This window comes from Takifugu flavidus, chromosome 4, assembly GCF_003711565.1.
Source record: "Takifugu flavidus isolate HTHZ2018 chromosome 4, ASM371156v2, whole genome shotgun sequence".
In the NCBI taxonomy this organism is placed as follows: domain Eukaryota; kingdom Metazoa; phylum Chordata; class Actinopteri; order Tetraodontiformes; family Tetraodontidae; genus Takifugu; species Takifugu flavidus.
The window spans coordinates 17,810,402-17,832,184 of record NC_079523.1 but is presented as its reverse complement, the minus strand read 5'-3'; the positions used below and the strand labels follow the sequence as shown (position 1 = coordinate 17,832,184).

The 21,783-nt window shown below is 45.3% G+C and overlaps 3 protein-coding genes, 1 long non-coding RNA gene and 1 other non-coding gene across 5 annotated transcripts in view; 1 reads left to right on the top strand and 4 right to left on the bottom strand.

Annotated features, from left to right (window-relative positions):
- Positions 1-21,783, bottom strand: part of LOC130523571 (NLR family CARD domain-containing protein 3-like) — a 218,778-nt gene that overhangs the window by 142,718 nt on the left and 54,277 nt on the right. The gene's annotated exons all lie outside the window — the stretch shown is intronic.
- ahcy (adenosylhomocysteinase) lies at positions 61-6,291 on the bottom strand. Its single transcript, XM_057028934.1, has 11 exons — positions 6,101-6,291; positions 4,730-4,920; positions 4,085-4,160; positions 3,580-3,732; positions 3,024-3,136; positions 2,733-2,940; positions 1,829-1,916; positions 1,632-1,746; positions 1,433-1,555; positions 1,282-1,353; positions 61-453 (listed from the first exon to the last, which is right to left on the bottom strand). The coding sequence occupies exons 1-11, from the start codon at positions 6,126-6,128 to the stop codon at positions 322-324; spliced, it is 1,299 nt and encodes a 432-aa protein (XP_056884914.1). The 5' UTR covers positions 6,129-6,291; the 3' UTR covers positions 61-321.
- LOC130525120 (small nucleolar RNA SNORA17) lies at positions 3,797-3,931 on the bottom strand. The gene has a single exon (XR_008950384.1). It is a non-coding gene; the product is annotated as a small nucleolar RNA SNORA17 (small nucleolar RNA).
- Positions 7,954-11,683, bottom strand: LOC130523598 (charged multivesicular body protein 4b-like). Its single transcript, XM_057028964.1, has 5 exons — positions 11,206-11,683; positions 10,871-11,048; positions 10,568-10,682; positions 10,120-10,246; positions 7,954-9,594 (listed from the first exon to the last, which is right to left on the bottom strand). The coding sequence occupies exons 1-5, from the start codon at positions 11,387-11,389 to the stop codon at positions 9,530-9,532; spliced, it is 669 nt and encodes a 222-aa protein (XP_056884944.1). The 5' UTR covers positions 11,390-11,683; the 3' UTR covers positions 7,954-9,529.
- Positions 11,415-17,923, top strand: LOC130523622 (uncharacterized). Its single transcript, XR_008949938.1, has 2 exons — positions 11,415-11,599; positions 17,667-17,923. It is a non-coding gene; the product is annotated as an uncharacterized LOC130523622 (long non-coding RNA).

The window sequence follows — 21,783 nt, the reverse complement described above, 5'->3', positions numbered from 1 at the left end:
ATCCGTGGAAACAAAGGATAGGGCACGTCTGTTGGACTGGAGTCAAGAAGCACACGGATCCACGTGGTATCATTTTATTTCATAAAAGAGGGAATGGCAGCAAGCAATTTTCAGCAGTAGCACCTGATGATGTTTCAGTAGTTACTGGTCAGTGGGAGAAAAGCTGAAAACCGAAGATTTTGGTACCAGAGCAAAACGAAGAATTTGATTTGACCAAGTGTTCTGCACATTCGGGAGGTTCGCCGAACGATAGCGGCACGGCCTCATCTCCCCGTGCTCTCCGAAGACATTCTTCTCTGCTCCGCCGTTTGGGGAAGGGTCTCAGTAGCGGTAATGGTCGGGCTTGAAGGGTCCCTTGACGGGGAGGCCCAAGTATTTGGCCTGCTTGTCGGTCAGCTTGGTCAGCTTCACTCCAAGTTTGTCTAGATGGGCGGCTGCGACCTCCTCGTCCAACTGAAATCCACGAGAAACAGGAAAAAGCAACATTAGATCACAGATTAAACCACCTGGAGACGCTTGCAAAACAGCGCTCGTCTTCCGCCACCCATGCGACGGAACCCACAGTGCCAGCACACAAGCTGTGACCCGATGAGGTCCCCGGCCTTCAACTGTTGCTCCGACACAAGCTGCTTCACGCCGTCACAGCCCAATCATCCATTTCATGATAACAAATGACTAATACAAGGTCTTTCAATGCAGACTGGGAATGTTCTTAAACTCGGAACTGGCACGCATGGTTTGGAGATCCCCATCTTCAGGATTCAGAGGTTTAGAAAGTCTGACAAGCCCAAAGTGGAAGGGTGTGGAGGTTTTAAGCGGTTACATCTGGGGTGTTTCTGTGTAACGTTGGGGTCGTGTGATGCTCTGGGCTCTTTGCTGCTTCTGGACCTTCGGGACTCGCTCTAACTGTTTGGAACGATCCAACATCTGGGCAGAAGGTGACCTCAAACTCAGATGCACTTTGGTTCCGCGGCACTGCAACGACCTCATCCTCCACTCACGAAACTCTAATCGGGCTTTGAAGTGACCTCATCAAAGTAGAGGGGCGAATGTTCGGCTGTTGGGGTCATCGAAAGGTCACCGGACCTTTACACGTCATTAGACGCTCACCAACTAAAAACGCGCAGCACCCAAAAGAACTTTCATGGATTCTGTAGGATTTGGCTCCGCGTGGATAATAACGCCACCTACTGTAAAGTGCCGAGGTCAGCATCACACCTGGGGGACCTCGTTTACAAACGCTTTACGCAATATGCTGATAATAAAAGTAATATTTCTGACCTTCTTGGGTAAGAAGTAGACTCCTAGAGGGTATTTGTCTGTGTGCGTCCACAACTCGATCTGAGCCAGAACCTGTGAGGAGTTAGAACAAGGAGTAGGTGGAGAGAACTGCAGCATTGTCCTACGCTTAAAGGACGTGGTCTCGCCATACCTGATTGGTGAAGGAGTTGCTCATGACGAAAGACGGGTGTCCCATGGCGCAGCCCAGGTTGACCAGGCGGCCCTCGGCCAGGATAATGACGTGACGGCCGTTTTTCAGAAGGTAGCGGTCAACCTGAGCAGAGGCGGATTACAGCTGTGGCGCCTTTCTCAACCGTTCGGTGGAAAAGCCGCCATTTTGGCTCTCCTACCTGGGCCTTGATGTTAACCTTTTCTGCGTTTTTGTTGAGCCAGCTAACGTCGATTTCGCAGTCAAAGTGTCCAATGTTGCAGACAATGGCATCGTCCTTCATCTGCTCAAAGTGACTGAGGACAAGACAGGTCGGGTTAACCAACAGGCTGCACTTCAACGGCGCTTTCGGCAGATGGAGCGGACGCTCAAACGTACTGTCCCATAATGATGTCCTCGCAGCCGGTGGTGGTGACGAAAATGTTCCCCTCCTTACAGGCCTCGTCCATGGTGGTGACCTCGTAACCTAGGGCGTTGAGAATCAATGGTCACGCTGACTCAGCTGCAGTGAGCTGTGGCTTTACAATCGTCACCGGATTGTTTCGGTTAATCATTTAGGCGTGTCAGATTTACACCGCCGCCGAATTGTTACGTGACCATTAGTTTCATCAATGCTGCAGAAGGACAACATGAAAACACTTATTTGGTCTTAGTTGGGCCATCTTTTACAGCCCGCAGGCTTCTCTCTGCTATGATGTCACCAGGACACTCAGGTGATTAGTGGTGTCTGGTTTCCCCTGAACAAAATAAAGGCCATTGACTTCATTCATTGTTTCATCACACTGGAAAATCTTAAATGTCACGTGCGTTTCACAGACTCGAGGTGCGTTTCTATCAGGCCTTTCTGCCATAAAGCTTCGCCAGAGCACTCTGAGCTCTGGAGGAACTTCTTTTTGGCCCTTGATTTGATTTTTACGCCAATAATTTCAGCTGCGACACCCTATACAGAGCTGTGCATCTTTCCAACTCATGGACAGTCACCTGAATGCACCACAGCCAGACTCTATAAAGCTGTAGAAACATGTCAAGGACAATCGAGCCAAGTGTAAAAGGATCCGAGTCCTCGTGTCGAGGCAATGGTTTAGTTTCTTTTCAATAAATTGGCACTAGTTTTTAAAATTCTTTGTCACGCCAACCTTTGACCGGTTCAATCCTGGAGCTCGAAAGGAAACTGGTGCGATTTTACAAACTAAAAGAGTGCCGAGGCATCGGAACGATGACTTGTAAAAAAACAGCAAATTAGTGGTGACTATTTGTCCAACAATTTAACGATATCACCTACCCTCCATGGCTGCCTGCAGGGCATTTATGGGATCAACCTCTGTGACGATGACACGAGCTCCAAAACCTCGCAGAGCCTGGACGCAGCCTTTTCCCACGTCACCATAACCGGCCACCACAGCCACTTTGCCGGCGATCATCACGTCTGTGGCCCGCTTGATGCCGTCGATCAGGCTCTCCCTGCAGCCATAAAGGTTGTCAAACTTGCTCTGCAACACACAAAGACCACATACAGTATGTGAGGGCACATCGGCCTGACTCCACCTAGTGGAGAGAGAGTGTAAAGCCATACCTTTGTGACCGAGTCGTTGACGTTAATGGCCGGCACCTTCAGCTCGCCCTTCTTCAGCATCTTGTACAGATTGTGGACGCCTGTAGTAGTCTCCTCTGATAATCCACGGATGCCTGAAAAGCACGTTTCGACCAGTTACAAAAGTGTTTTCGAAGGTGGTCCCATGTGAGGGATTTGAGTCAAGCAGCAAATCACCAGTTTAACCCTTTGAACAACAGTTTAACACCGTTTATCTTTTGGCAGAATTCATTCCTGCGTGGTAGACCGATCAGGGCACATTTAATACGTTTCAAAGATCCGCATTCAAGCACCCCTCAATTCTCCAACAGGAAGGTGAGCAGGAAGTTCAAACACACACTTTGGTGTCTTTGGGGTGAGAATGAGGCTGAGAATGGACAGTGTTGATAAATGTCACCCTAGAGGGAACCGTACAGGAGCAAACTTCACCAGGAACAGATTGTTCAGCACAGGTAAAACATTCCCGGGTCTCAACCCCAGACCTTGAGCCGCTCCTACGGTTCCATTTAGACAGACAAGGGAGAGCGGCAGCACTAACCTGACAGTAATTTGGGATATTTCTGATGGACCATGTTAGTGAGGTCTCCTCCATCATCCAGGATCATGTTGAGGGGCTGATTATCTTTGAAGTACAGGGTTTGTTCAATGCACCACACGTACTCCTCGTCGGTCTCGCCTTTCCATGCGTACACTACACAAGAAGGGCAAAAACCCAGGGTCAGCGCCAACGATTCTCACCCATTGGTGACGAATGAAGTGTTGGTGGTGAAATAATTCTGAGACATCCGTGTGATGTAGAGTCTCAGTGGAGAACACCACCCATGCTCTTTGCCACCTTATGACACAGCTGCCAACGGTAACAGTTGGGCTGCAACGCCTCAAGGGGCATCATTTATCAGCAACACAATCCCCGTTACTTTTGACTTTAAACAGCAACATTACGCTTTCTTTAGCAGTCCAAACACATCAAATGCAACCAACCACCCCACCCTTTCTTATGTTGCACCTAATGACCCGGTAAACCCGGCAGTGGTGAGCATTACCTGGGATACCAGACTTGGCAACAGCAGCGGCGGCGTGATCCTGAGTCGAGAAGATGTTACAGCTCGACCACTGAACCTAAGGAAGAGGTTTTGGAATATTGCATTAGTCCCAGGATCACAGTTTAATGTCCTGTACAACAGGTTCAAGATATTGTTCTTGTATATTATAAGCAGTTGCATACACACAAGCATGAGTGGCCCAATGGTCATTGTGTCAATCATCACCTTCACTACTACAGTGTTCATGAATGAACTGGCAAACTGAGGGGTAAAGTCCCCATCTTCACACAAACAGGGCAGTAAAACTCCCTTAGAGATTATCATCTCATCAAGGCTGAGCTGGGGGGATCAATGCCATGTTATCAGCGTGTCAATGTGATTTACACAGGGGGCAATGTCTTCAAATGTACACTTCTATACTGCCCAGCACCTGAACTTGTATTAGCAATTGATTTAGAATATATATATATATATATATAGCCATAATATGACCAATAAGCATGAAGACCGAGCGAAGTGATGACGCAACGGTCGTTTCCCCTCCGAACTGTTTAGCGAAACCTGAAAATGTTTGACGGCAGGGTCATGCATAAGAAAAAGGAGTGTTCAAGCATGTGTGAAATAACCACCTTGCAAATTAGTTACCTCAGCCCCGAGGGCGGTGAGGGTCTCGATGAGCACCGCGGTCTGCAGGGTCATGTGGAGACAGCCAGCAATCCGTGCTCCCTTCAGGGGCTTGGACTGACCGTACATCTCCCTCATCTTCATCAGTCCGGGCATCTCATTTTCAGCAATGTCGATGGCCTTGCGCCCCCATTCAGCCAGGCTTATGTCAGCTGTACATGGGGAGAGAACACTTTCAACTCTGACATTACGTACATCTAAATCAATCTGCAGCGCCATCTGGAACATACACTGGTCTAAATGTAATATCCACTGCTATTACTAGTTAACAAGAACAACAACTCGTTATAACTGGTCACAGCAGGTTTGACGTATTTGCTGAACAACTGGCCTACAAGCATAATTCAATTAGCCAGGACTAGTTTATGAAAGAAATGCAAAATATCTGAAACCGCAGATCACACAAGTTTAAGTAGATTTTTAATAAATTTAAGTAGATTTTTAACGAGTGTGAGCTGTGGGTATGTCGGGTGGAAAAGTAAACCAATTAAAACATCCATGTACCTGACGCGAGGGGATAGATACTGTAGCCAAATTCTACTAAATAAATCCAGAATGTTAGGTGTATTTAGCAACATTACTTATTTCAATCGTTGCACTTGAAATTAAGATCATGTAGACGCCCGATCATTTAAGAGGAAATGGAATGAAGCCAGGTTTTCAACAAAAAAGGCGGCGTCTTTGCACAGATACACAATAAAACCAAATATTTAAACGCGTTGCACAAGATGGAATGTACAAAGGGGGCGCGATGGTTATGTGAGCGATAAATTATGTTTTTTAAAAGCCTATATTGTAAAGACTTTCGCAAAATGAAATTGTAGCACGCGCCACCACGTGTAGTCCTAGCATAATACAGCAACAGTGCCGCTCTGCTAAAGCCGCCAGACATCATGGGAATTGGGGTTTTTTATTGAGTTCCTAACCCGCGGAGGAATCCTCTGGGTCCCCGCTAATGAACTACAAACCCCAGAAGCAGTTGAGCGCCCTATCGCTTCGCTAAATAATCCATGTTAGCACACATGTTACCTACCATATCATTTCCCATATTGTTGAAACTGCGTGGACCCCCAAAATGTGGGGTGCATACAGAATAAAATTGCTACAATGTAACGGTCGCAGTGATAAAGATACAGTGATGAAATGTCTTCGATCGCTGGGAAAAATAAGTTTTAAACGCTTACGATTAATCTCCCTGGTACGTGTTTAAGTGTAACTAGAAGACAGCGACATAAGTGGCCGATATTTGCACAATTTTGCGAGCGTAATCAACCAACGCAGAAGCAGGCACACCTGACGAGCACCGCTAAGCATGCACGATCTGTCACTAACCGACTTTGTAGGGTAGTTTCTCGGACATGTTTCTTCTGGTGTGCTTTGCGCCGGGGATGTTGACTGGAGCGACCGGCGGACCGACGGAGAGGGGGAGAGAAGCATGACGACTTGCTTTTTATTGTCGAAGCCGCGTTCAATCCGGTTCAGACAGCAGCGAGGTTCAACCCTGCAGGCTCCTATTGGCTGCAGCCGCCGCTCTCAGCTCGCTCCTCCGGTAGATCATTTCTCCGCCACCGCCCCCTGCTTCCGCCGTTCCGATTGGATATCGCTGCTTTCCACATTTGCTTTGATGTCATATCTGCCTCTTACCCCTTATGAGACGCATTCGCATTTTAAAGGCCTCTCTTTAACTTGAAAATGTTTTTTTTTTTTGGCGGTGATCATGAGTGGACCAGATTTTGCAGCTGCAGGGTCTGATTTCAGACTTTATTGATAGTGTTGTGGGCAGGTTTTATTACCCTCTGGTCACAGATCGCTGATGATGCTGGGTGATGAACCTGCCACCCTACTTTTGTTGGTTTGCTTTTCTGAACTTAAATCCACTAAACGCCTGCAGAAGTGCCTAACTTGCACATTCATACGCACGCTTATTCGGCGTGCAGACATGGTCAGATCAGCCTCTGGAAAAGCGTCGGTGTGCACTTTAGTCACCTTCTAAATTTACTTGGTCATCCAATACCACCCTCACAGCAGGATCACAAAATCCGAACTCAGAAGCTTCCTGGGACTGGCAGGTCCGGCACAGTGGCTGCACCCTGAAACAGGAAGGGAAAGGAGCCTCAGGTACTGAAAAGTGGAAGAACAGGTAATAACAGGTAATAACTTATAAAACAGCTGTGTAAAATGAGGAACAGGTTTGTATCACTGGATCTGGGACAGTGACAAACAGGAACAGGCTACAGGTGGCTTTTGATTGGTTAAATGCCCTCTCCCCTCATGTAACCTGGCCCTGTTGCACACTACGAAAGATTACAGATGAACATGGGAGAGAGAGAGATAAGAGTGAGATAAGACACCAGACTAGACAAGTCTTTACGTGGAAATACAAGTATTATACCACAAAAGTAGCAATTTATGAACCCTAAGATGAAAGGTTGCTTGAGTTTAGATCGGAATGAGGTAAGAACTGTGTTCACTCTATAACAGCCTTTCTTAGGGTAAAAATGATTAAATCTACTAGTGATGGTAGTTTACACTGGTGGGGGATGAAAGTATGATAATGTTGTAAAGAGAACAGGTGAATACGAGAGAAAAGATGGATGATATAGATCAGGAAGACAATCAAACATTGCTGATGTTCTGGGAACGAGAGAATGTGGGGATTTTCTCCCAATCATTACGTCATAGTTCATGCGACACACCCCGATACAGTAGGTGGCGCTGTCGCCAGGTGAAGCTCTGATGAGCACCCCGCCAAAACAGCAGAAGAAGAAGCCACCCGGTGACGTCACGCCGGCGAAATCTTCACCATTGATTTGATTATTGATTTGTTGTTTTCCGATTTGAAACCAGCTCTCTTACTGAAAGCATTAATTACTGGAGCGTTTAAATGGACGTGGACCTTATTGTCAGACTCTAATCATAGACTAGACGACAAAGTGCGAGTGTTTGTTTACAGTATATTTGCAAACTTTAAGTATATTCAGGACATGCTGTACTTAAATACTGCACTGAGGCATTTCATGGTTTCCTGTGTTAAGCTGACATCTGACTTCTTTTTAACTGTAATTCTCAATAAAGCTTAAGCAGGTGTGCATCAAAAAAAAAAATCTATCACCTTACAAAAAAGAATTTGCTTGTGGTACTTTAAGATGACATGAAAACACCTGAAAATCCAGAAAAGACCATAATAGAATGAAGAATTGTTTTTATTCTGGAAGAAAACAAATCCAATCAAGATGACTGAAGTCGGGGATCGCTACAATATTGTAAGTAAAGAGGGATCACAAGATACAACCATGGGGAACAGATCAATGCAAGAGAAATAATATTACACCAAGGAAAATAAAAACAGCTCAGACACCCCAGTCGGAAGGAGAGTGAAGGCAAAGGGGCCACAGAATCTGGCCTTTTCAGACTCCCACGGACTGCCGGGGAGCTCCTAGTACTTCTATAGATCATTAATAGAGCGTGCTAATTCAGCCTCTCAAAAATGAGGAGACTGGATAAAACTGATGCAAGTCCCAGGTGGAGAGTGTGATGTTTAAATAAAACTCTTTCAATTAATATATGTACATTCTGCTATTCTGAGTCTGCCTTTTGTAGAGAATCTACTGAGAATTAGACTGTAAAAAGAGTGAACAATCAGGACTAACAAACCAAATATCTTTATCCCAACTTTATTAGGGTGAATTGTATCCAATCCCAGTCCTACCACAAGATCACTGTGAGGTGGAACACGGTATAAGTTACCAGAATGTGATAATAAACGTGACCAAAATGCAACCGAGGAAAACCAAAGTCATACCCAAGCTTATCTGTGGAAACAGGACGAGGGCTGTCTAAGAAATATAGATTCTGCATATCAAAATGTAGCATATTTAGCAAATAAAAAGAAGAATATCCAGCTCGGTGTCTATTACTGAGCACGCATGCACACAATTTAGTTTTTAATCCAATGTGCGGTACGGTGAGGGCTAGAGTACGATATTTATAATGGGCAAGTAATTGGCTATCAAAGTCTGGCTTTTGCCTCCAAGGAACTTAAAAAGTGAGTGGAGTCACTCAAGAAGTGTAGTGTTCTTAAACAACCTGATTATATTCATGGCAACACAGTATTTTAGATTTTGTCCTTAGCCAAAAAAAATAAAATCCTCAAATCAGTTACAAATGCCTTGGAAATCATTTTAGTGTTAGATTTTATTAAAGTCATCTCTTGAGAAATGAGCTCTTTTATCACCTCATCAACTTACTCGAAATAATAGTCCTGGAAAAAACGCTTCTTACGATGCCCCCGTAATTAAATGAGAGGGACAGGAAAGGAAGTGACACGGAAGCATAAAAATGGCCGCTGCTTTTGTTTTCTTTATACGTCCTTCACGCTCCTCGCAGGCCAAAGTGCCACTAAAGCAGAGGTGATTATCGAGTTGTATACAGGAAGTATGCACTTCCTACACCTGTCCTTTACTGCTCTTGGGGACGTTTGATGTGCTGGACACTTCCTTTATGCCCACTTCAAACAGAGCAGGGGACAAATATTAGTTTAGCAAGATGAAGAGCAAGAGAAAAGTCTGGGTTCGCCTCTCAGTCTGACAATATGTGCAAGTACATACTTCAGAGGTGGGTTGTACAATTATATGTCGGGATGTGGGAGTAAAGAGAGTGCAGCATGGACGCCAGCCCGAGGTCCTGCATTCCTCCTACAGATGTCTGCAACCAGCTGGAGAGACTGTCAGGACAGCGGCACCGGCTCGGAGACGAGAGAGCCTAGCTGGTGGCCCAGGCCTGGAGATCTGCCATGTCGTCTTCGTCTTCTTCCTCCTTCTTCTTTGCTAAATAAGGAACACAAATGGTTTTAAAAAATGAACCGGCAGACACTGTAGAAACAGTCATATCTTTCATTCAAGGCTTAGGATATTCCCCAAACATCTAACCCAATAAATAATAATAAAAAGCCGGCCATTTCTGAGGCTCCGGGCGTCGCTGGAACAAGAGCGAGAGCCATTATCTGCGAATGGTGACCACCTGAAACAGCTCCCAAGGCCTCCTCCAGGAGGTCACCGAATGAGGTCGTGAACAATCCCAGTGATAAAGAGCAACCACGAGACCCACTCTGACTGGCATAGTGAATCCCCCTCTCACTCCAGGAGTACAGGGACCAATCAAAGCTCCTCTGCCATCCCAGAGGAGCCTCCACAGGAGGGACACAATCAGCAGGCTTTTCCAGGGGTTCCAATCCGCTTCAGCATCATCTCCACAAAATTAAAGAGACCTTCCCCTTTGGGAACTAAATAAACCCCCAGAGATCTGACCAGAATAACAGTGTAAACATGCTCAGCGTCTGCGTATAATAGTACCTGGTCTCGCTGGTAGTGACGTAGAAGGAACACTGGGTAGGGGAACGTTGCTCGGCCCTTCGACCTCCAGAAGATTCTTGTCCAGTTCCTCCTGTTCCATTTCCTCCAGCTCAGCCAGAAGCTCGTCCTGAAATCACACAAGAGGACTCAACCAACTCATCCAAACACTTTGCTCCCGAACGCGTCGCCGAAATCTTTGTGCAACGGGGAAATGTCAGGTGTTTAACTCAAAGGTATCCTCTCAACATCTCAGAAGATTGTCGTGTCTAAAAAGGAATCGTTATCGTCCAACATCTCATTAGAAGAGGAGTAGAAATGTACGTTTCAGGGAATCCTTGGACAAAAATAACGTGCAACTGTTGAGAACTCAGTCTTCGGCATGGGAAAGTACTCGGATGAGAAAGAAAGCAATTGATTCTAAGGTCTCGGGTTCGATCCGTTGCTTTACCTCATCGAAATCGAATCCGGGACCAATCGGCCTGGAAATTGTGTCTGAGATTTCCTGAGCCACCTCGTGTTGTTCGGCAATATCTGCCATCAGGTCATCGATGCTGTCCACTCCTCTGTAAACCAAAAGCACAGACAGACTTTTAAAGATGGTGGATCTGGCTCCTCCTCCATGGGAGCAGAATTCCCTGCCAGATTCCCCAAACTGCTGATCAGATTTATTCATCTGCAGCAGCTTATTCTGGTCTCCAGATCAATACCAGCAGCCTGCCGGGATCAAAAGGTCAAGTCGAAAACCTCGTACATGTTTTCGTGAGTCTTCTTCATGGCCTTGGCAGCCATGCCCATGTTTTTCAGAACTTCGGTGTTGGTGTTGGCATTTTCCAGAGCTTCCCTCTGGAATTCGATGGTTGACAGCGTCCCGTCGATCCGACTCAGCTGCTCTTCATACCGCTTTTTCCTCTTCAGGGCCTGGAGGGCGACTGGACACAGGGACAGGGAAGAAAATGTGCACTGATCCTGACAGGACATGGCTAATACATAGGCGTGCGTGTGTGCGCGTGTGTGCGCAAATAGCAGCAAACTCATCCGCCAAGTTCTCTTCCGTCTCCCAGCGTCGGGACGGACTCTCCCCTTTACCTCGCTTATTTTTCGTGCCGTTCCTTTTCGCCGTCAGCAGCTCCTCCTCGATCTTCTTCTCCAGATGGTCCTGTTTTTTGGTCAACATTTCCTCGGTTTCGCGGAGTCTCTGGATCGCCTCCTGGGGTGTCGGCTGCTTTCCGCCCTTACCCCCGCCGCCGAACAGCCTCACCAACGCCGACATTTTGCCTTCGACTCTTCGGAAATCACCTGCAACTGGTAGCGCGGAAGGAATAATGGCCAAAGTGCCCCGGACTGCTTCTGTGGCTGCTTAACGAGGAAGAACGACGCCGCCACTGACACTGTTGTCGTCCGTCTTCTTCTTCCGGTTTTCGGCTAGGCCCGGTGACGTCATGACGCCAGCGCGGTTACGCAACGACGGCGTGACTCACAGGTGAAACGCACAAGTCCGGATTCATTTGTGACGCTCGCTCGCTGGTTTTTGCGGTCACTTTTGCGTGTTCCACATGTCCACAAAGGCACCTGGCATTAGACACAAACGCTGGTGTTCACAGAAACCCGAGAAGAGACGAGAGACGCGCGTGATGCGGCCTCACGTGACCCGGGGGCGGAAACCCGTGACCCTGAATCAGCCTCCACATTTACGATGAAGCACATTTACGTTTATCTGTCCAAACTTAAGGTTTAGCTGGAGGATCCTAACATGCTGAGTACCTTGTTTAAATTGTGATATAAAAAGGGGGGGGATCTTAAAAGTGGGTAAATTTCACATCAAAGGAAATATGTCACGTACAAAATGATGGGGAAATTAAACACTATTTGTTTAATGACGGCAAATGTTTTCGCTCTTAAATTACATTTTTATTACATTTAATCACCTGCTATATTCTGGCCAAGTGGTTCTAACTAACTAATGTGCAACTTTAGCACAGCAGACCTGCCCGACATACAGCCTAGACTTAGACGGGTGACTAAGAATTCTTTGGCAAGGGCCGTTTACAATCATTCTGGTAACAGGATGGAACTCCCCTGCAACAAATGCAGAATTTGGTACTGACCTTTTACCTCGCTGGGTGGCGTTAAACTATGACGCAAGATACTCAAGTAACACAAAGATGTCCACGTGATCCTTTGGCAATGTGTCTAAGGCTGTTGTAATGCACCATAAGCTAGTTGTAACGTAGCACTTAGTCTGGTACCTAGTCTCGAATCAAACTTTATTTGACCTTTAGTCAATGAAAGATCACATGTCCCTTCAATCCTTTGATCTCCCAAAAGATGATTCACTCGTATTAGATTCTAAGAGCTTTTAAACCAACCTTAAAGGTGATGATGCAAATCCAATAAAAGGAAGAAAGAAATGGATACGCTAATCAGTCGCTCAATCCCTGTGCTACATGATTGATTTAAAGAACACCTGACGCCGGTGTGGCTGTAGGAATGGGAGGATCCTATGATGGCTGTAAAGGTTTTATTTGTGAGCTCAGGCTATTAAATGTTGATTTGGGCTTGAATTTGGCTATCACGAGTGATTCATAATTAATTTAAAAAAATTAAATAATTCAGATTCAGATTCAGGTGCTTTATTGTCCCACACGGGGAAATTTACAGTGCAACAACAGCAAGAGCACGCAGAGAAAAATAGGATAAAATAGAATAGAATAGAATTTGGAATATACAAAGAGGATGTATATTTACAATAATCCAGGTAAATGGATACTCAGCCCCTGTATACCTGTACATAGTACAGAGGGTAAATCAGAATATATAATATTCAGATTGTGCTAGCGGCCGTTATGTTTATTGTGCAGTCTGACAGCAGCCGGCAGGAAAGATCTGCGATACCTCTCCTTCACACAGCGAGGGTGGAGCAGCCGTTCACTGAAGGAGCTGCCCAGTGCTGTCAGGGTGTCCTGTAGGGGGGGGGGGACGTGTTGTTCAACATGGATGACAGCTTAGCCATCATCCTCCCGTTTCCCACCACCTCCACCGAGTCCAGGGGACATCCCAGGACAGAGCTGGCCCTCCTCACCAGTCTGTTTATCCTCTTCCTATCCCTGTCCATGATGCTACTGGACCAGCAGACTATCCCGTAGAAGATGGCTGATCCCTCCACAGAGTCATAGAAAGTCCTCAGGAGGGGTCCCTGCACACCAAAAGACCTCAGCCTCCTGAGCAGGAACAGTCTGCTATTGGCCTTCTTGACAAGGGCGTCTGTGTTGTGTGTCCAGTCCAGGTTATTGTTTAGGTGAACACCCAGGTACTTGTAGGACTCCCCACGTCAACATCCATTCCCAGGATGTTCACTGGTGCAAGCGGGGGGGTTGTTACGCCTGCGGAATTGTATCTAAGTATAGTAGATCACCTTGTGGCACCACCCCACTGAGGAGAACAATAGCTAATTTGGTAAATCAGTCCCATAAAATATACTAAGGTGCCAATTTATCACCCTGATTAGTTACTTTAATAACTAGAACCAGAATTACTACATTATGGTTGAATGAGTTTGGAGTTGGCAGAATATTGGACGGGAAAAAGTGGGAAACAGTTGTAATTCCAGCTGAGAGCAATCTTTGCTGTGCAGTCCCGGAGGTAAACAGAGGAAAGAGGCTCGACAAGGCCTAATTCAGCTGTGATGTCGCTCCAAGCTCTGACTTCCGAGGTAAATGGAACACAGCGAGTCACATACCACAGTCAGCTAGTGGCAACTGCTGGATCAGGTTTTCACCCCTGGAGGATTGTGGGACAGCTGGGTTTCTGGTGCTTTCCTGTGTCTCCAGGACAAAGGTTTTCTGTCCCTGGCAGTGAGAGTTAGCAGAGATGGATCACTCCAGCAGCAGTTGATCCCACTCCTGATCCTGTACGATGTGATCAGAGGCTCCATACAAGTCCTAGGTGGTTTACATTGGAGTGTGTTCTGGGATTAATCCTTGATTTTTCTCTTCTTTCCTCATGGTGCATCTCACATCACAAACACACCTGTCATTGGCAGCTGTGCCAGCCCCCCCCCTCCTCTTCCCATCTGGTCGGGTTCATGTGGGCAATAAATACCTTTAAGAACTGTCCCCATTCGTCCTCTCTGCTTTGGACCCCACACATGGATACTATTTTAATTATGTAGATATAAATTAAATTGATTGGGTTTTAACTAAATGCAGCGATGAGCGTTTAATAATAAAGCCCATTTCACGCTGCACCAAAATAGCACGTGGTTCCGGCACTGTGAAAGGGTCGTCGCGGCATTTCGTCCCAGGTAAATTAGCGGGATGAGGCGGGTCGCCTACGATAAGAAATCTGTCCCCTGTTGTCCCGCTAAATTATTATTTCTGTCTGCCTGAAGAGTATTTTGCCCCGTTTTTTTCAATCACCCACAACTAATGTGTAGCTACACCCCAACATGCTACTATAGACACACACACACACATTATATATATAGGCTGTTTAATATTTGTGCAGTCAAAGTCAAGAATTATGACATTGGCCGGAAACAAGAAGCTCCATGGTCACCTGACCTATGGACACATGGGTCGGCCTGGTGAGCAGCTGGAGAGGCCTGGTGAGTGCTGGGTTTTTAACTTTGAGGGGACTCGTGAGTGCCGATACACGTAACAAAATCAGTCCACATCTGCTCATGCGTCAGGGAATTTGAGGCTTGTTTGTTTTTTCCTGCTTTACATCCGACATCGAACGCGGGACAAGAGCTTCTAGATGGGTTACTGTCTGACATGCATTTATTTTTGTAGTTGGGTACCCTGCCACTCATTTTAAACAATTAACCCTAACCCTAACCTCATCCTTAAAAGGACACCCCCCCCATATGTGGTACAGCCTCCAAAGTTCCCGTCTTTTTGCGTCACTTTTCTCCTGTAAAAAAATAAAAAGTAGCTTCCCATGTTAGCCTGCTTTATCAAGCTGCTTTCAGAAGTGAAAAAAATGTCAAGTCATATAAATTAATGTGCTGAAAACACAGAGATGAGAACACAGAGATGACGCCCGCGCGTGCTTTGCTGTTACATCCGTGTTTTGTACATCTAATTGTTTCTGAGGTCATTAACCTAGGTCATCTAGCTACTGGATTTGATGTAGCTAAAAAATGATACAATCTAAATTTCACAATGCCTTCGCCGACAATCAGGTCCCATCTTAAATTCAGTGGAGAAAAACTTTAAAAATAGAAAGAAGGGGGCTCCCTTTCTAGCTCCCACCGAAGGTTTCAAGGCAGGAGATGAAGCTCGGGGATTTTAAACACACGGTTCATGTATTCAGAGCTAAAGACCACATAAAGCCAGGAATCACGACCTATTATACAATTGTCATGTCATAGAACATGCCAAGGACAATGACAGGCGCATGGCTCGATGCTGGCTCAAAAGTCCTCCACGGTTGTTGAGAGCAGGAAAACTAAAAAGAAAAAAATGACGCCACCCTGTGGCCTAAACTGGTACTGTTCAATACAGGACCTCCATTGTTACAGTGTTGCTGTGATGGTTTGTTTTTAATGATGCTAATTCAGCCAGGAAAAACAGGCAAGGATGTTTGTTGTGCACTATATTTAATCGGGACAAAATGCACTAGTTTCCAGCCAGGTTGTATCTAATGCAATATTTTTATATTAGGAATGGTTTGATGAAATTCATACACATTGGGTTTAAATCAGTACAGATGTTTGACAGCCATGTTTTTCTGTGTAGCACCACCTGCAGGGGAGGAACAGGCCGCCAGGTAGCAGAGGCTTGGCCTCGATACCCTGGAGGTGCTGGTGTCTGCTGAGTTGTTTATGTTTGTTCAGAACTGGAATAGGAATTTTGAATCCATTTGTTTGATTTAAACTGCACGTTTCAGGCCATACATGTGGTGTTCGGTTGCTCCAGTATACACAGAACAGTGTCCTCCCGGGTGGTGTTTTGGAAATGGCCACCCTCATTCTCAAGGTCTCCAAAAATGTTTAATTGTTAATGTGTCCCAAAAATTCAGTTGCAGCGAACGAATAAAGACTCTAGTCTTAAAAAATACAGTTTATTGATGAAATATCAATATTTTCCCACTTTGGTAAAACGACGACGCTCCTGGTGAGTTTAGGTACTGCAAGTCAATATGCCTGACCTTCAAATAAAGAGAAAACCTAAGGGGACATTTTTTTTTAAGTTTTTATTTATTTATTTATTTTAAGACAAACTGAAACATGAATTTAAAACTAGGATCCAGTCTTTGATCTCTAGGTTAGGATTTTAATACCCGCACATGGTGAATTTTTAAAACCTTTAAAGTAGGCAGAGCAACAGTTGGGATGCAACAGAAGCAACACAATCAGAGTATGAAAATACTCAACTAAGAAAAGACTTTCACTCATGACACAATATCAACTATTTGATTCTGGTAACTGTCAAACATGAGAAATATATAATATTTAATCATAGAAATAAATCATTCTTCACACTTTCACGCCTTTCTTGAAATGTCTTCCTTTTAAAAGATGTTAAAAATAAATCTCAGACAACAGTGAAAAGATTGCTCTCTTTGAAAAACTCACTGAACAACTTGATTGTGGGGGAAACCGGTGATTACTACTGTCAATTAGTAACTAATGTCATCTAATGTCGTTAAGAGTCTGGGGAAAGGTTGCGATAACCCGCCGTGTGACCGGTCAAAGGCCGCCGCCTTCTGGTGAGGTTGTAGAACTGCAGCCATTTGATGAAACAGGAAGTAGTTAGAGTTGGGATTTTATTTTGTTGTTTTTATGCCACAGCACACACATAAACATAATACAATGGTAATCTTACAATGTCAATTATAGAAAGAAATTAACAATCTTCGCGCACGACCATGTTCAATTTTTTAAACCAATAGTGAAACAAGGAAATCTCAGATTTTACAGTTGGCCGAGAGGGGGCGCTCTTAGATATCTACGATTGTGTGTATAATTGTTATTCTAATCAGATTATTCATAAAGAATTGATTGTTCTTATTCTAAACAAACATATACATTTAAATATTTTGAATATTTGTTTTAGGTAAATAATTTTCCACATCCAGTTGAAATATCTTTCTAATAAACCCATTGGAAGGGTAAATCATTTTAGTTTAGATGCTGACTTCCTTAGACTTTGTTCTGATAGTTGAAATTTCTGATTTATTGTAAATTTTACAGATTAAGTGTGCTTCTTGGAATATAAGGATACATGCTATTAAAACTAAGTATTGTCCAATTTCCACTTTAACAAAACTTGTTGGTTTGATGGGTAGTTTAAATATTTTAAAGCCAGACACTAACAAGGATTTGATTCATCCCAAAACAAGCTGTCCTAGGAACCAGACCAAACCCATTTCCCAAAAGAGATTGTTTATTTTTTAACCTTCCGGTCTTAATTTTAGAGTCACTTGCCTTTATTCCACCATCAAATCAAATCAAATCAATCTTTATTTATATAGCATCTTTTACAATCAAAATTGTTGTGGTTCTTGAACGTGACTCGTTTCTTCCCTCCTCTCTTCACCTGCAGGAGCGACTGCCAGTGGTGGGCCGATCCCTGGGGAGCACTGAGCCACTGACGCACCTGCAGCTCGTTGCTTTGATTCGGCAGCTACTTAAACTCCCCTCTCTTTGCCTCCTGTGCCGGATTGTTGTTTCGCCACAGTGTCTAGCTCCCATCTGTTGTGATTTCCAGTTTTCGCCTCCTGTTTTCTGTGGTTTCTTCCAGCCTGTGTTTCCTTGTCCTGCACCTTTTGTTATTAATAAAGACCCATATCCTCTACTCTGCATCTGGGTCCAGGCCTCTTGACTTCCCATAACACAAAATTGTTTCAAGGCGCTTTCCAGAATCCCAGGGCCTGACCCCAGACAAGCAACAGTGGCAGGAAAAACTCCCCTTTAACGGGAAGAAACCTTGAGCAGGACCAGGCTCATGTAAGGGGACCCTCCTGCTGATGGCCAGCTGGGGAAGGAGAGGGGAGGGGAGGACCATATGATACATCATCGTAATATTATGAAGAACCAGTGATGCGGTTGCAGAGAAAGCAATGTTGTAGACCAGTGGGTATTTGTTGGGAGCTTTCTATTCTGTCTATTTGTTGAAAACTCTACAAATGTTGATCAAGGTTCTGGAAGTGCCAGAAAGCTGGGGAACCTTTGGCAACCTCTACAGGGTTCTGGTGTGGTACATATGTGGGCCTGTAGTGACATCTTGATATCAAATAACACACCTGCGACTTTTGTAGAGAAGAAAAAGGTAGAAAAAGGTTTTTCTACCTTTTTCTTCCTCTCCTCTCTGCATTCTTGAGTTCTGTTTTGTGCTTCTGCCAACGTTCATCGTCTGTTGTGGATTATTCGATACAGTTTTGCACCTATGAGGCCGAGGGTGGGCAGAATAAGGTTCAAGGGGCATTCCTGGTGGATTCTGGAGCCAACAGCTACTTCATAGAACTGCAGGTGGTGAAGCAGTCCAACATAGCTACGGCGGAGTTACCTCAGCCAGTGCCATTGTTGGACTTCGACGGGAGGCCTCTCAGCACCCCTTCTCTAACTCTGAAGTCGATCCCTCTGTTCTTCATCCCGTCGCCATCATCTTCTGCTGTTCTAGGGTCACCCAGGCTAAGATTTCACAACCTTCAGGTTAAACCTTGGGAATCGGTTATGCTAACTGGCTGGGTTGCCTTTTGTCACTCTGTCTTCATTTAGTTCTGACATCCCAGCCTGCCTCTCCCAGGCATTCAGTAAGGAGCAAGCCCTCTCCCTGCCTCCTCACTCCTCCTATGATTGCTGCACACACCTTCTTCCTGGGGCACTGCATCCTTCAGCTATTTGCACAACCCTTCCAGACCGGAACAGGAAGCCATGGAAAGGTATGTCACTGAATCACTGGCTGCAGGAATAATCCATCCTTCTCTGTCCCTGTGGCCATGCATACACTATCGGGGACTTGACACATCCATGCAGCTTTCAGTCTGGAATCTGATCTGGAAAATGCCTATCATCTCATTCAGTTCCAGCAGCGCCATGCCTGGAAGATGGCATTAAACACTTCCCTTGGGCATGTCATTTGGCTAAACTAATAACTGCTGTGTTTCAGGGCCTGGTGAATGACGTGCTGCAAGATATGCTCAACCAGTTTCTCTACAATTGTTACTGACACATTAAATTAGTCTCTAGAAGTGCCTTTTTTCACCTGAGGAACATCACAAAGATCAGGAAGCTACTGACCCACCATGATGCTGAAAAGTTAGTCCATGCATTTGTTCCTTCCAGGCTGGACTATTGTAATTCTTTATTATCAGGGTGTCCAAACAACTCTTTAAGAAGCCTCCAGCTGATCCAAAATGCTGCAGCCAGAGTTCTGACAGGTATTGACAAAAGAGATCATATAACTCCTGTAATGGCGTCGCTTCATTGGCTGCCCGTTAAATTTAGAATAACTTTTAAAACCCTTCTTTTGACCTACAAGGTCCTCAGAGGCCTAGCTCCATCCTACCTGGAGGAGCTAGTGATACCTTACCAGCCCAATAGACCGCTCCGCTCTCAGAATGCTGGTCTACTTGTGGTCCCCAGAGTTTCTAGAGGTAGAATGGGGGGCCGAGCATTTAGCTACCAGGCCCCCCTGTTGTGGAACCAGCTCCCTGTCCAGGTACGGGAGGCTGACTCCATCGCTACTTTTAGGATCAGACTTAAAACCTGCCTCTTTGAAAAAGCTTATTTTTAGTAATTCTGTAGTTCCAGTTAGTATCATAGACAAATTATCATACTTAGGGGGTCGTCTAATCGTTAGGTCTGCTATAGGCCGAGGCTGCCGGGGTCCGGAAACATGATCACCTGACAGGCCTCTGTCACCCCACTGGGTCATGGTTTCCTTTCCTCTCCTCTCCTCTCCTCTCCTTTCCTCCTCCTCCTCATCATCAAGCAGACTAGTTATGCTGATTCCTGTGTAGTTTTTCTGCTTCTCTCCCCTCCCCCCCCCCCCATTCATTTACAGTTATCACCGCCTTCAGAGCTGCATGATGACCTCCGGCCCTGCTGACCTGTTGTATAGTGTATTTTTGTGTGTGTTTCTGTGCCTCTCTGCTCCGTCCCCTCTCCTCTCCTCCCCCTTCTCCTCTCTCTCTACCCAGCCCCCCCCCCATCAGCAGGAGGGTCCCCCTACATGAGCCTGGTCCTGCTCAAGGTTTCTTCCTGTTAAAGGGGAGTTTTTCCTTGCCACTGTTGCTTATCTGGGGTCAGGCCCTGGGATTCTGAAAAGCACCTTGAAACAATTTTGATTGTATAAGATGCTCTATAAATAAAGATTGATTGATAAGCCGTACGTACACGCCGAGAAGGACGAGCTCTGTGCCACCTCCGTCATGTTCCTGGGATTCATTGTACAGCCTCTCTCGCTCTCTCTCGCTCTCTCTCAGCTTGCTATGCCCCTGCACTGAGACCAAATAAGAATATTAAAGGGAAGTCTCCACTTGCAGAGAAATGTTCAGTGATCATTTCTTTTTATAATGAGACTTTTGTGAAGGGATGCTTGGATGATGCTGCTGTTGAAAGAAAGAGGTAAAACCAACTAAATTAACCATAAAATCATACTCTATAACTTATTACTGAAGCTATGCTTCAGAATGCTGGTAAACCAAGTAATTTATTAAGCAATGGTTCAAAAGCTAAATACTACCCCCCCAAAATTGGAATCAAAACAAAAACACGAGGTTCCACTTGTTTCTCTCTCTAATCACACATGCCTGGTCGTCACGTTACATTGCGTTACGTGCGTTACATTTCAGTTGACCGACTGGCCTAAATTGCTGCTCTCCATCAGCTTTTATCCTGCTCCAGAACTTGATTAAAAGTGTTTTCCCCTGTGGTCACTTCTAACAGGTGAAGGGAGGGGGGAAAGGTGCAACCTGGAGAAGAGAGAGGCCCAGAGGCGTTAACACATGTCTTCAGCAACCAGTCAAGTATGCAACGATGCAAAGCCTTTTACTAATTGAGACACCCATGAAGAGGAGGATCAACCTGCAACAGATGGTGCCTCAGCTCAACTCACTGATGACGGATGTCCCCCTCCTCCAGAGGAAGGTGCTCAGATCCTGAAGAAGAGTGGAAAGGCTATCTAGCCATCACCTTTTTCTCCTTCTTTCTTTTTAAAGGCTGTTATCGCTGACTGGTGGCCGGCACCAAGAAATACTTAAAATACAGGTGTAGCAGGCCTTGTGCTTCCTCTGCAGCTGGCCACTCAGAACTACTCTCTGGCAGAGGGAAACTCAAAGACAGTCAAGTCAACTGCACATAAATCAAAACAAAACAGGCAAGGCTGAACTGCAATAGCTAGAGGACAACAACAGGTGCCTGGCTATTTTGGAAAAATGGTTGACGTCACAAGGCTGTGTTGCTGGGAAAGATGCAATGGTCAACAGGAGTTTGAAGCCTCTGAAAATGGACACTACATGCTTGGCACCTGGACAGGAATAGTCTCCATATTGCGTAATATAAAATGTCTTCCTAAAAGTATCAGTTTCAGTGTTTTATGGTTGTTTCACTGTAAAAGTATCCAGAGAGATTTTTGGACAAAATTTTCCACAACACTACCCTTGTCCCGTAAAACTGCGGGGTGAAAATATTCCCCGAAGAAATGGGACACCATCTCA